Source organism: Gigantopelta aegis, chromosome 8 (genome assembly GCF_016097555.1).
Source record: "Gigantopelta aegis isolate Gae_Host chromosome 8, Gae_host_genome, whole genome shotgun sequence".
Taxonomy (NCBI): domain Eukaryota; kingdom Metazoa; phylum Mollusca; class Gastropoda; order Neomphalida; family Peltospiridae; genus Gigantopelta; species Gigantopelta aegis.
Genome location: NC_054706.1, coordinates 4,548,794 through 4,564,014, shown reverse-complemented (window position 1 = coordinate 4,564,014; position 15,221 = coordinate 4,548,794). Strand labels below are relative to the sequence as shown.

Genomic DNA, 15,221 nt, shown 5'->3' with positions numbered 1-15,221 from the left:
CGAGATTTCTCGAGACGAACCTTGCTAAGGTCACTTTGAGAAAAATGGCTGCACGCAGATTGGTCAAGAGTAGTGTAGATTGGATCGCATTTGCTGAAAGGGTGCCGGAAAATCAGAAAGAGTTTTTTAAATTATTCAAGACGAAATGCGAGGGATTTGTAAATAAGTAAGTTTACTTGTCATTAAATTATTTTGGTTATTAACTTAAGCAAACTAGGCTCGGACCATTTTTTTAGTTTATAAAATAATTTAAATTTTAATAAATTATTTGTTTAAGTTTGGCTTATAGGGGCCTACTAGAATTAAAGTGTATGATTATGGTGCATGACGTTACTATATAGACAGCAGTCCTTGTCTTTTTGCATGTATGACACGGTCATCCATGCAAAAAACCATCATGGCCTGAGTACTCTGTCATCAGAGATAAATTCATATCAAAAGGGTAGTTCATCAAGATAAACGTCTCCGGCACGATATTTATTATTGTGATGTTTATTGCTGTGCCGTAACGTTTATCCATTGGATCGAATTTTCCATTTGCAATCACGATTTAATAAAATCAGGCATATGTGCTTTATTTAAGAGCCTCAACACATACAACAACATATTTTAATAAATTTTAGACAAAAATATTAAGTACAATACCTTTGGTAACCTTTCCAGGATTAGATGTTTGAAGATGACACATTTAAACATTTGAAAGCTATTTTTATCCTGGCACATCGAAAATGCGGAATGAAAATTTTGCGGAACGAGAATTATTCGTATCAAGCATTTTACGTACACCCAGTAAAAAGAAATATTGCGGAACTGAATGGAATTGATTATTAAATTTATTTATTTTGTTATTTTTGTTTCTACATATGTGCTTTGTGTGGGTTGCATTATATGCATTGTTAATAATATTATCACATTAAAGTTTTGGGGTGTATTATTCTTTTTTATTATTATTAAAAAAATAATGATTGTTAGTACAGGTCATTACTTATTTTAAGGCCTTCATTTATTTACTTTTTCCAAAATTATTATTTCCTTTAGTAATTGTTTTTTAAATATTATTATTACAGGCCATTGCTTACATGTGTTTCAAAGGTTTTTCTCCTTTTTTTTCTCTTCTTTTTGGTTTTAATTTCATTTCTTTTTTTTAGCTATAATTACTGGTCATTAGTTATTTTAGGGGTTTTATTCAGTTAAAAAAACAACAAACAAATTTTTTTATATATATTTATATATATATATATATTTATATATATATATATATTTATATATATATATATATATATATATATATATATAAATCTAGACACACAAAGAATGGGGAAACAGACAATTTGAAAGTTAAACTGGCAGTTGAAAACAATTTATACATGTAAATCTAACATGTTATAATGATTGTCAGCTCCATGTAATTTATTCCTTGAAACATATTCATGTAACTACTTTCAAAACTTGTACTATAAGTTGTATGTAGTTACATTACAAATCTCCACAGCAATGTACTTAAATAAAGTACTGAAAAAGTATGTTCAACTACATAATTATCAAGCATTAAGTCTCAAATGTTAACCATAACATTTAGAAATTAACATAAATGCATGAACATGTTAACAGTAAACTTATCTGAAGTAATCCTGGTACCAACAAAAGAACAGGAATGATACACATCCATCCCACTACTTGCATGTTATTGTCAAGTGCACACCAGTGTGCAGACAGGTACAAGGCAGTCATTACAAGCAGCAGTTGTCATTAATTACTAAACATATTCATATGGTTGCAAGGCACATTTAATGTTCAAACGGTTAAGTAGAAATCAGAGTACACATCGGTTTAGCCAATGTGCAGACAGGTACAAGGCAGTCATCAAGTCACAGTTATGCATTAATTACTAAACATGTTCTAACAAACAAATGCGTGATATCTTGCCACCCCGTTTCATCCCTCTATGTCTGTCTCCCCCACCCCCTTCTGTTTTGTGTGTATATAAGTGTGTGTGTGTGTAACGGAAACATTTATAAATGAAAAAAACAACATTTTATTTAGTTAATTTTGTATTATATTATTTAATTGTTATTATTAATTTATTATCAATTAATTGATTTAAAAAAAATATTATTCATTAATTAAGTTTATTTATGTATTATTATTAAACGTGATATTCCATTAAATATCGTGGAATAAACTCGTGAACCCGATACGAATAATAATACAAATAATCCGATTCCGCCAACAGTTTTCAATCACATTTTAAATATGCTCACAATGGCCGGCGGGAATATTCGAGATTTTGTTCGTAACTGAAAATTGGATTAATGCAGGATTACTGTTGGGACAAACTGTCTATTTATTCGTAAAACGTGACTCGGGCAGTTTTCTTTATACAGTAAGTGTTTATATTTATTGGTACATCTCATATTTCGCCACGAAATAATTAATTCCATGGTTGTATCGATTCCGCCTGAAATCTGAGCGGAAACTGCACGCTTGTTTTTGCTGTTCAAGTTGTAAACATCGAGTCCAATAAATGTCAAAATGTTAAAAAACGGACCGTAGATGTTTACCTTGGTGAACTAATCAAAAGGGGGGATTTTTACCTTCCAGTTAGTACCAAAATTTACCAATAATCATGTATTTGACAATCAATACCTTTACATTGATAATTTTCAAGATCGCTGATAAATATTTCACATATTATTAATCAATACACTGCAGGAAGAAACCTTTTGGCACCTATATATACACTGGTGGCACCTAAGTCTGCGCATCTAAGCATTTTTGTGTTATATTTTAAAGTTAAAATATTTCTTTAAAAATATTTGTTTCACCGCCACAGTACAATGGAACAATAAACATGTTACAACTAAAGTTATTTTAATTTTAATGTTTTTTAAACTCAAGTAATGAGCACATTTTTAGTGGGACCCCCCTGCATTTACTGGCCTGCACGACGGCACATAAGTCTGCGCAGCAAACAGTAAAACAACCACTTCTGTCGCTAATGTTTACATAAAACAGCAACAAACAATGGATCCGACTTTTATAAGTTCTAAATAACAAACACTTCCTGTTATAGTCTATTTCAGAAACATTTAGATTGTGCAAATGAGATAAATATAAATGGTGTTCCATGCTCCTTAGTTTGGACAACACAAAATGACAATATAAAAAAAGCCAATGTAAAAATATTTGATCATTAGTCAACAAAAATTCTGTTATTAACTGTGTAAATGAGCACAAATAGTGTTCGTTAGACATATAGGACAATCAATGATAATTTTGAAACAGACTATAGCTAAAATAGGCCATGCTGTAAGTGCAATCTTCAAAGTCTATGTTCAGCCATTTTGCATTGTGTCACTCGGAGAAAAATTCAAAGTATGCTTGGATGTTTACGTCAACAGATAAAATGAGACATTCATTTCATATATGGATTCATAAATTACAATATTAGGTATGTATTGAAGCTTCTATGTAAATTTATGTAAGTTGATATGCAAGGTTGATCATTACAACGTTGACAGACACGTGTTGACAGGTGATAGAAAAACACGTTGATCGAGGCTGGCAAAAGTATACTTTTAGTGCATTAATTCAGAGTTTTTTTCAATAAAAGTGTTATCGGCCAGTTTTATACATATATTCACAATCAAGATGTGTTGTTTTAACAACGGTTTGTGAATTAAATTAACATTGTTTGTTTGTTTACAAACATACCCCGACACTTTGTTTCAAGACGTAATGTAACGTCATTAACGCGCGCAGACTTTTGTGCCGCGCAGACTAAGGTGACATGAGTGTACTCTGTCAAAAAAAAGAAACGCATACAGTGTTCGAGATTAAAAATTTGGAGCAGTATCCCAGATGAATACTAACATTTCAAAATCTGGTATCCCACCTGGGAATATACTACATGTATCTCACTTAAATGAAATTCATAAATAACATCGTAACAAACTTGGACGACACTGTTCTCGTTCCTTGCCTATTGCTATGCTGACATCGCAATCGAAATCGCAGAATTCTTACAATCAGACAGAATCGGCAAACAGATTTCCTTCATCCAATTTTGCGTAATACTAACATAAATTAGTATTTAGCAGTAATCTATAAGTCTTCTCGACATTACTAATGATAAACCTACCTGTATAAATAAGGGAGGAAATAATTTACAAAAACATCAACTTAGCGGTTCCCAGTCTATTGCTGCGCCACTGTAGCATTAGACTGGGTACAAGTTGGGGAAAATATTGTTATGACATAGCATTAGACTGGGTACGAGTTCGATAATACTGTTACTTAACTGCGCCAGTAAATGACGACTTTATTGTTTCAACGAAAAATAAAACTCAGGATTAAAAAAAACCCCAAAACCCCAACATTTTGTTGTATCCCAGGGGGATATTGGGTTCTTGAAGTCTGGTATCCAAAATTAAAATCTGGTATCCCCGGGATATCGGGATACCGTTAATCTTGAACACTGGCATAGGTGATAGGGAAAGAAGAAAAGTGTTTGATTTTACAAAATATAGTTTTTATGTTGTAATGTTTGTTTATGTTCCTGGAATGGGACAGCATGCTCAAATGCACCCTAAAACAAATTTAACGCCAGTTGTGCGACAATTGCAGGAAATCGGCGTGAAATGGTCAGATTGTAGCGAATGCATGTGAAACTCGGGGGGGGGGGGGGGGGGGGAGAGATTGGGATAGTGATGGGTATTTAAATTTGCAATGCTCGCAATGATGCCTCATTTCCATTTCGATGTAGACAAGTTACAAGATGCCAAGATTAAGCCTGCCTAATCGAAACATTGCAATAGGCCGCCTCCAGTTAGGTAAATCGCAGTCAGCAGTCGCACGCCACATGAACGTCCATCAGAGCACCATTTCACATCTCTGGGACAGGGACCAGCAGTTTCAATCAGCTAAAAACCGGCCCAGAAGTGGAAGACCTCGCATAACAACTGCAGCACAAGATCGCTACATCCGGGTTCTGCACTTGCTTCACCAAACTGCCACAGTAGTGAACACTGCTGGACGCATACCTGGTTTGAGAAGGGTGTCTTCACAAACCATTTGGAACCGACTTCAAGAAACTGGTTTATGGGCTAGGAGACCGTATGTTGGCCCCGTCCTGTGAAGTCTACATCGACATTTACGTGTTCATTGGTGCACGAATGTACAGGGGTGGAACATGGGAAACTGGTGGCAAGTATGGTTCAGCAACGAGTCATGTTTCCATCTACAGCGACGTGATGGACGACAGTGTGTTTACAGACACCGCAATGAACGTTTTGCCAACAACTGTGTCGCCCAAGTTGACAGATTCGTTGGAGGGAGTGTCATGATGTGGGGAGCCATCTCATACACTGGCAGAAGTGAACTTGTGTTTGTACTAGGTAACCTGACAGCTGTACGCTACCGGGATGAAATTCTTCGCAGTCACATGCTTCCCATTTTGGATCGACAGAGAGCTCTTTCAGCAGGACAGTGCCAGGCTGCATACAGCACGTCAGTGTTTCTGCCAGAAAGAAATTTTTGTGTATGGCACCGAAAATGGGTTACATTTAGGGTTAGGGTTAAGAAAATCATACAATAGTGATCAAAGTAATTAATTTTGTCAAAATGTTAGCTTAAAAATGTTGGGTATGGCGCCATACCCGTTTTACCCTCTGGCAGAAACCCTGCACGTGTAACAATGGATTTCCTACAGAATGAAAACATTAATGTGCTGCCATGGCCATTAAGATCGCCAGAACTCAACCCCATTGAACATGTATTGGACGAACTGGACAGACGTGTACGCCAGCGTGACCCGGAGCCTCAGACGCTTCAACAACTGTGACATGCACTGCAGGAAGAATGGGCTAGGATTCCACGTGCCCGGATTCAGAGACTCATTCAGTCTATGCCAAGGAGATGTCGCGCAGTGATTGCTGCTGCTGGTGGCCACACAAGGTACTGATTTCAGTGCCCTCATGCGACAGTGTTTGGTGACGAAAACGCCTTCACTGCCTTCAGTCCATAGCAAGAACAATGTCACATACTCATGTCAGATTTGACTGTGATATGATCATAAATAACGAAATTATGCTACTTTGTATTAAAGAGATAATTTTATGAATATTTCGCTATTCTTTTTTGACAGTGTATATATGTAACCAGGTGGTGGTGGTGATGTGTCTTTGCCTACTGGGTGGTAGGCAAAAATCCTGGTTTTGTTATTTTAATAGTTTATCTTTGTCGGCATAGAGAAATTATAACCATCCCAGGTGTGTATGCAGGAATTACAGCAGGGTGGGTCAAGACTATTGTCTGAAGTTTGGGGGGTGGGGGGTCAAGTCATGCTCTCCTGGAAAATTAGTCCGAAGAGATGTAGAAGGTGGTTCTTTCTACATCCGAATATTTTTACATACCCTATATATAGCTGGTATTCAAAACCTGTGGAATCATGTTTCAATTGTTTCTCAACTGAAATAGTGCAACAATGAACACACAAACAAAAAATGTATAACCTACCATATTTAAAGATCTTGATTGAAGTACTTGCATCATTATTAACAAAATAAATCTTCCAAAGACAGCATAAAACATTTGCCTGCCATTTTAAATTTGCTAAATAGAGGTAAGGAACTCGCCCTGCACATTAAGAAAAGTATTGACTTAATGTGCACCCTGCACTACTGGAAAATACATGAACAAAAGGGAGAAAATTTGCTTGAGCATCAAAATCCCCCCCCCCTGCATATATGTGTCTGCATTACTTGGGCTAGCACCATATTTCACTTCAGCTGTTCTCTTTGCATGTTGCTTGTGTGTAACAACATGAACATTTTTGTTCATCGAAATCGAGAACTACAGACCATTTGTCCATACTGAAAGCAAAATTGTTAAGTGAAATTATTATCTAATTTACTATAGGTCATTCTGTAAAAATGTTGTGTGTTTTTTTGTAAATAATTTCAGTTTGGTTTGAGATAAGAAGAAAAGGAAAATTGTTTTGGAAATAATAATAAAAACCCAACTATTTTTGTGTGCAATTTTCAAAACAGTCAGTTCAGAAATACATAACTTGTAGTAAATTCCATAGTTTGAAAAAAAGCATTCCCTGTGGAACTAACTATTGGTATTTCCACTAAAATATTAGTGTCCTAAATATTTTACATTGAAAGTTGAACCACAACTGGTATATTAAAAGCTGTGGTATGTGCCATCGTGTCTGGGATGGTGCATATGAAATATCTCTTGCTACTAATAGAAAAATGTAGCAGGTTTTCTCCAAGACTGTTGCTTACTATTGTAAATTACTGTGAAAATTTACAATAGGTACAAGGCAGCTGTAACTTGGAAGCCACTAACGTAGATGTCAGATGGCAGTTAGATGATGATCTGGTCATTTCCTAAGGAGGATACTAACTTTTTATGTAAAAATGGATCTAATATATACCAAATACCTTTTATGAAACTGCTTTTGATGAGAAATTTTCTAGGCCATACAACCTTTACCTGAAAATACGGGAGATAACTCTCATGTCTTATACATCCAGCCATTATCGCTTAAATCTAAATTGACATAGTTACTTCATGGATGCCCAATACCAAAGCATACATCCAAGATGTTCCGAAAAGTCGGTAACCAATTTATTATTTAACTAATTTGCACATCTTTGCAAAGAAGATTTTAATTATTTAAGGGGCACTTAAGACTACGATAGTCTACTGTAAGGTTGCTTTGTGGAACAGCTGTAAGGTTTACGGTGGCAGTTGTAAAATTCACCTTAAGGCACTACAATTAACCGTAACTACAATTCTTTTGTGGAATGGGGGCCCAGCTGATATCATTGTATATACATTTATCTCTTGAAAAGTGACCTGAACTTGTTTTGTGTGCTTTTAGCAGTGAATTTCTATTCTAAAAAATGGACAGATTTTTGCAAGCCACTTTGAGCTCTGGTTAACTCCAAATATTTGTGGTTAACTTATAACATCTTGGTTTCAAAGCGACTAAAAATCATAATCACATGTGTCCGAAGTTTATAGAGGGTGTCGAGTCATGCTCCCCACGAAAATATATTGAAAAAAGAAGAAAACAATTTGCTTGAGTAGGGGTGAGGTTATGAAAATCTAAAACCCTCCTGCATACATATATATGGTATTTATCACAGAATTTATTTCGACATACTATAGGAATTTCATTGAGGGGCAGGATATAGCTCAGTCGGTTGAGTGCTCGCTTGAAGTGTGTGTGTCGCAGGATCAAACCACCTAGGTGGATCCGTTCAGCGAATTGTTTTTTTTTTTTGTTCCAACCAGTGTACCACAACTGGACAAAGGTCGTGATATGTGCTTTCCTATTTGTGGGAAAATGCATATAAAAGATCCCTTGCTGCATTAGGAAAAGTGTAGCAGATTTCCTCTGATGACTACGAGTCAGAATTACCAAATGTTTGACATCCAATAGCCAATGATTAATTAATCAATGTGCTCTAGTGGAGTTGTTAGACAAAACCAACTTTAAGTATATATAGTGATGTGCAACTGTAATATACACACGTCTCATCATTTGTATGGCAAATACACCATTCCATCAATGATTAATTAATCAATGTGCTCTAGTGGAGTTGTTAGACAAAACCAACTTTAAGTATATATAGTGATGTGTAACTGTAATATATACACGTCTCATCATTTGTATGGCAAATATACTATTCCATCAATGATTAATTAATCAATGTGCTCTAGTGGAGTTGTTAGACAAAACCAACTTTAAGTATATATAGTGATGTGTAACTGTAATACACACACGTCTCATCATTTGTATGGCAAATATACTATTCCATCAATGATTAATTAATCAATGTGCTCTAGTGGAGTTGTTAGACAAAACCAACTAAGTATATATATAGTGATGTGCAACTGTAATATACACACGTCTCATCATTTGTATGGCAAATATACTATTCCATCAATGATTAATTAATCAATGTGCTCTAGTGGAGTTGTTAGACAAAACCAACTTTAAGTATATATAGTGATGTGTAACTGTAATACACACGTCTCATCATTTGTATGGCAAATATACTATTCCATCAATGATTAATTAATCAATGTGCTCTAGTGGAGTTGTTAGACAAAACCAACTTTAAGTATATATAGTGATGTGTAACTGTAATACACACGTCTCATCATTTGTATGGCAAATATACTATTCCATCAATGTGCTCTAGTGGAGTTGTTAGACAAAACCAACTTTAAGTATATATAGTGATGTGTAACTGTAATACACATGTCTCATCATTTGTATGGCAAATACACTATTCCATCAATGATTAATTAATCAATGTGCTCTAGTGGAGTTGTTAGACAAAACCAACTTTAAGTATATATAGTGATGTGTAACTGTAATACACACGTCTCATCATTTGTATGGCAAATACACTATTCCATCAATGATTAATTAATCAATGTGCTCTAGTGGAGTTGTTAGACAAAACCAACTTTAAGTATATATAGTGATGTGTAACTGTAATACACATGTCTCATCATTTGTATGGCAAATACACTATTCCATCAATGATTAATTAATCAATGTGCTCTAGTGGAGTTGTTAGACAAAACCAACTTTAAGTATATATAGTGATGTGTAACTGTAATACACACGTCTCATCATTTGTATGGCAAATACACTATTCCATCAATGATTAATTAATCAATGTGCTCTAGTGGAGTTGTTAGACAAAACCAACTTTAAGTATATATAGTGATGTGTAACTGTAATACACACGTCTCATCATTTGTATGGCAAATACACTATTCCATCAATGATTAATTAATCAATGTGCTCTAGTGGAGTTGTTAGACAAAACCAACTTTAAGTATATATAGTGATGTGTAACTGTAATACACACGTCTCATCATTTGTATGGCAAATATACTATTCCATCAATGATTAATTAATCAATGTGCTCTAGTGGAGTTGTTAGACAAAACCAACTTTAAGTATATATAGTGATGTGTAACTGTAATACACACGTCTCATCATTTGTATGGCAAATATACTATTCCATCAATACTTTCAGAGTGCACCAGTATCCCGAGACGCTGCCGAAGATTAATTTTGATTTCTACAAGACTCACCTGGCCAGTCCTACTGTGGCCCAGCAGTTTGAGCAGTCAGTGAGTAAACACGATGTACCAGGGCAGGGCAGGGCAGGGGTTTGCCAGAGAGTTTGAAGGGTAAAATTGCATAGGAAACTAAAATCTTAGAAATAAATGGATACATTTTTAAATGCTTTTTAGAGATATTATAGCAAGAGAACTGCTGTTTAAATATTGTCAAAGTACATGGAAGAAGTTTGTTTTAACGACACCTCATCTTCTTAATGGCTCTGACATTTGTTAAATTAGTGAGTGTAAAGGTTTTTTTTGGCTATTACGCTAATGTACCATAAAATTACACACTACTTAATCATCTTTCTCAAATTGTTATTATTGATGAATCTAGTGTATTTCTGGTGTTGGAGTAGCTCACTGTGCATTTTATGTATAATGGAAAAGGTAGACACCCTGGGAACTGTGTTCATTTCCTTTATTAAACACAATTGTTCATTTAAAATGTGGTCTCATACACAGTTTGTTAGATATGTGTGACTTCAGTATGTATAAATTGTTAATTAAATAATGTACATTTTGTCTTGTTTTAGTACCAGAATGTTAAAGTGCCATACCCGAAGGATCCGAATAACTTGATGAAGGAGATTGAGAAGGAGGAGCAACAAGCTGTAAGTTAAATCACCTCTTGATCATCTCTCACGTTTTTAATCTCACACCTCTGACGGCATGTAACCCAGAGATGAAGCACTCACATGATGCGTGGTCAGTCTAGGATCGATCCACGCCGCTGGGCCCTTTGGGCTATTTCTCATTCCAGCCAGTGCACCATGACTGGTATATCAAAGACCGTGGTATGTGCTATCCTGTCTGTGGGATGGTGCATCTAAAAGATTCCTTGTTGCTAGTGGAAAAATGTAGCAGGTTTCCTCTTTAAGACTGTCAAAATTACCAAATGTTTGATATCCAATAGCCGATGATTAATAAATCAATGTGCTCTAGTGGTGGTGTTAAACAAATCAAACTATATTTATTTATGATTCCACCTACTAAAATACATTTGATTGTATTTTTGCCTGTTACTATAATTTCCATATTATAGGACACACTGCACCAGAATGTACCTTTTCTTTCACTTGAGATATATCATCTCATCTAATCTACTCACCTGAGATGCAAACAATCACAAGTTCAATCTCTCAGTATTCCCAGGTATCCCACGACAACTGATGCCAAAAAGCTGTGGTATAGGTATGCTTTCTTGTTTATGTGAAAGTCTGTATATAAAAGATGCCTTGCTGGGAGTAACCTGTGATGGCAGTAGGATCATTGTCTATACTCGACGAGGTTTTCTCCAGGAATTTCTGTAGAGTACCAACTTTTTTGTAATGACACAAAAGCAGCGCCTCTACTTTTAATTACAGATGATACACACACTTGCACCAGTATGAATGAATGATGATACAAAACTCTTTCTGTTTCACTGTTGCACATTACTGTACGACTTCGAAAATCACAGGAATGTTTAAACTACTTTTTAACCTTTCTAAAATTAATATCACTGCAATTTTGAAGGTACGGGTTGGTACCCTAGAAAAAAATTAGGTTCCAGATTTTTACCTTCTGAAAAAAACATCCCTGCTCTTGACCAAGTATCAAACTACACACTAAATTTCCTGAATATATACTCTTCCACCCCATCTCACTTTCATACAACACTTATGTTATTAACCATTTTTCTTTTTAAAAACTGAACCTCAACCAGTTATGTATTAGACTTCTGGTAAAAGAAAATGTGACATTATAATTTTTACTGTGGAGATACTAACAATTTCTGATTTTATTCTGACAGGAAGTGAAGACGAAGGAGATTGTTTCTACCTTGAATGATAAGATTAAGGATGCCCAGGCTTTGGTAAGCATCATGGAGAATATATCACTTTTTATGTATTTGTAATAGCATTTACATGGGTGCAGAAATGGAAGATATTTCACTAGCCCACTGGACCAGAACAAACTAAAATTTACTAGCCCGCCAGAATTTCTACTAGTCCACCAGCCTACAGAACAATATATTATTATTTAACAATTTTTTAATATACACTGTCTTCACTTCAAATGATATACTTGTATTTAATTTTAAAAAATCATTATTAAAGGTAGGGTCAACTCAAACAAGAGCCTTATGTGTTGGAAAGATGCATACCCGGACCACCAACAAATACTGACACTTTAGCAAATGAAAAACGCGTAATTTTAGAGTTAATAAAAAAACATGATTATTCCTGCTGATGGGTGGCAGCCATCTCCTGTATGTACAGTGTAAACAAAAGCAGTAATTTTCGACAAAGCGCTTCTCTTTGATCAACCTGACTTGTAAAACAGCATAAATGACGTAATAATATAATAAACTATTTAGCTAAATATATTTCAAGTTGCATTAACGGAACAAAATGGGGTTATAGTATTTTTCTCTGTTAAATAATCCAAAGGAAAGATGTACACTATTAGGCCTATTGATGCTACGTTGGAGCAAAAACAACCCACGATACCCAAGTGATAATTTTCTTTTCTTTGGGACTACGTAATTGGTCAGTTCTGTGGTTTTAGATGGAAAAGTCTACTTAATCAATAGTTTTACAGAACTATTTACAGTAATAAACCATGTTCATTACCATTTTAGGGGCGACAGGTAACATTCCACAATACTGGTATGTATTTTTGTGTCTAGACAGAGTCAATTACTTGGCTCGTCTGGTTACCAATCAAATACACACCTGCCAATCAGGAATCACAGGTAGAAGCAACTAACAGCATAGACCAATTAACTAAGAAAACACTCTATGTATCATTTCAGTACGTAGGTTAATGCATGGACAAAACATTGTTAATTATTTCGTCTTGTGTAGCCACTTTGACAATGGTATTTTATTTTGTATTGAAAAATAATATATATAGAGCTGGATGTACTTATTGCTGGCTTACTGGGATGTGCATTATTACAGATCATTGCAAATGTATGACTTTATCATCCTGCAAAAACCAGGTAGATTGTGTTTGTCTAGTTCTAAGGCTCATTCCTGGCGTTAAGTATTACGTAACCACCAACTCGCCAGAGGGCGTACTCACTGAGATGGTACAAAATGGCTGCGCCCGTTGTATACAATAGCCGTCACATTTAACCGTTTTATTAATTAACTATACGATTATACTTGTTGATATTAAGCAATAATGTGCATTATATATTGTTGAATATGCATACCAGGCCAAATGCCTTAATTGTCCCTTCCTTTAAGGACACTTGGTAAGTGATCAATATCACGTGACAAACAAAATCAAGGCCTAAACCTTGATCGACAAATCTATACATTTTGAAATATTCTGGCCAAGACTAAATTTTTCACATTTCTTTTATATAGATTTACAAAATTCAAGTGATACCCCGCAAGTATTTAACAAAACCATCTATTCAAAACACACCAGCGACATACTTTCATTGTAAATTAGCCATTTCTAGGATGTATTGACCATCGACTGGCTCTGCTTTCGGAATGTCTCGCTTGCTCAGTTTGAAAGTCCAAAGTTATCAATGTGGTACATGTATTGTTGTGTATTTCGTCATCTTTTTAAACTAACTGTTTGAATGGTTTGGAATTTTAACATGCAGAGTCGTAGATTCATTACAAAAAATTAAAAGTTAATTAGTCAGAAAGACAGATCACCTGTGGGACTGGTAGTGGCATTTTTAAAAACACGTCCATCAGAATTGTTACTTGCATTTGGTAAGCAGGTGAGTACTTTCTGCATCCCTAATTTAAAATGTACTCAAACTATCAGGTGCTGCTTTATTGGTTGGAGTAACCCATGTGACAGCAGCAGGTTTCATCACTTGCTTTCTTCTGACAAGAGTTGAAATAACTATATTTTAGACACCAAATAGCCGTTGTTTAAAATGTGCCGAGATGTTGTTAAACAAACATTCCTTTCCCATCCTTCAAAATGTACTCGGCAAAGTGTATCCTCAGAATGTTTATTTTTAGAAGTTATTCAAAGGATTGATGTTGTTTTCTTCTGGTTACATAGTAATTGCTACAGTACATTGTCTTTTGTGGTTGTTCACAAAGAAACTGTAATCATTTTAATAAATGTATTCCATCACATATTTTTTTCTTTTTCAGTTATCAAAAATAGATAGCATTCCCCCTCCAGAAGAGATGACGATGGAAATGTATGCCTACTACTTCCCCGACAAAATGATCAACCCAAACAAACCAACGTTCTGGCCGCACACCCCCAACATGCAGATCGGCCACAAGGACAGCCCTGCCTACTTGAATTAATGAGTCGATGATGTAGTTCATGTATTCTAACAGACAAGTGGTTTAGCTGATGAGTGACAGATATTTTAATAGATTTCCATTGTGCATGGATATTCTGGTAATATCCTACTAGCCAGAATAAAACGTTTGATGTGCAGTGTTGTCTTCATGTTCATATATAAGGATTTGTTTTTAATGAAAAGCACATTATTTAAAATTTAGTGATTTCTTTTCAACATCACCTGTCATACATTGGGGGTGATTTGATCCACTGTCATCAGCTTGATTGTCCAGCAGCTTATCCACTGGACCACAGAGGTAACTGTATCTGTATCGTGTAACACTCTGTTATAATGCTAAATGAAAAAAACCGTTTTTGTTTAATGACACCACTAGAGCACAATGATTAATTATCGACTATTTGACATCAAACATTTGGTAATTCTGACTCGACCAGATACATTTTTCCTAATGCAAGGCATCTTTTATATGTATTTTTCCCACATAGCACATCACAGCCTTTGACCAGTTATGGTGTACTGGTTGGAACAAGAAAAAAAACTCCAAATCAGTTGAACAGATTTACAGAGGTGGCTCGATCCTGTGATGCAAGCACCTCGGGCAACTGGTAAATCTCACCCATAATGCTAAATGAATACAAGAAACCAGTCGAATCCACGTAGTGGCTTGGTACTGAATGGGCTCATGGAACAGGGGCAGTTAACTGCATTTGAAAATGGCCATGAATCCTCAAAAATGTATGAACTTGTAGTGTTCTTTTCATGGAATGAAACC

The 15,221-nt window shown here is 35.3% G+C and overlaps 1 protein-coding gene across 1 annotated transcript; it reads left to right on the top strand.

Annotated features, from left to right (window-relative positions):
- The first annotated feature begins 8 nt into the window (after window positions 1–8).
- On the top strand, window positions 9–14,583 carry LOC121379445 (ATP synthase subunit d, mitochondrial-like). The gene is made up of 5 exons (XM_041508088.1): window positions 9–166; window positions 10,077–10,173; window positions 10,701–10,778; window positions 11,960–12,022; window positions 14,286–14,583. The coding sequence occupies exons 1-5, from the start codon at window positions 45–47 to the stop codon at window positions 14,445–14,447; spliced, it is 522 nt and encodes a 173-aa protein (XP_041364022.1). The 5' UTR covers window positions 9–44; the 3' UTR covers window positions 14,448–14,583.
- The last annotated feature ends 638 nt before the right edge of the window (window positions 14,584–15,221 follow it).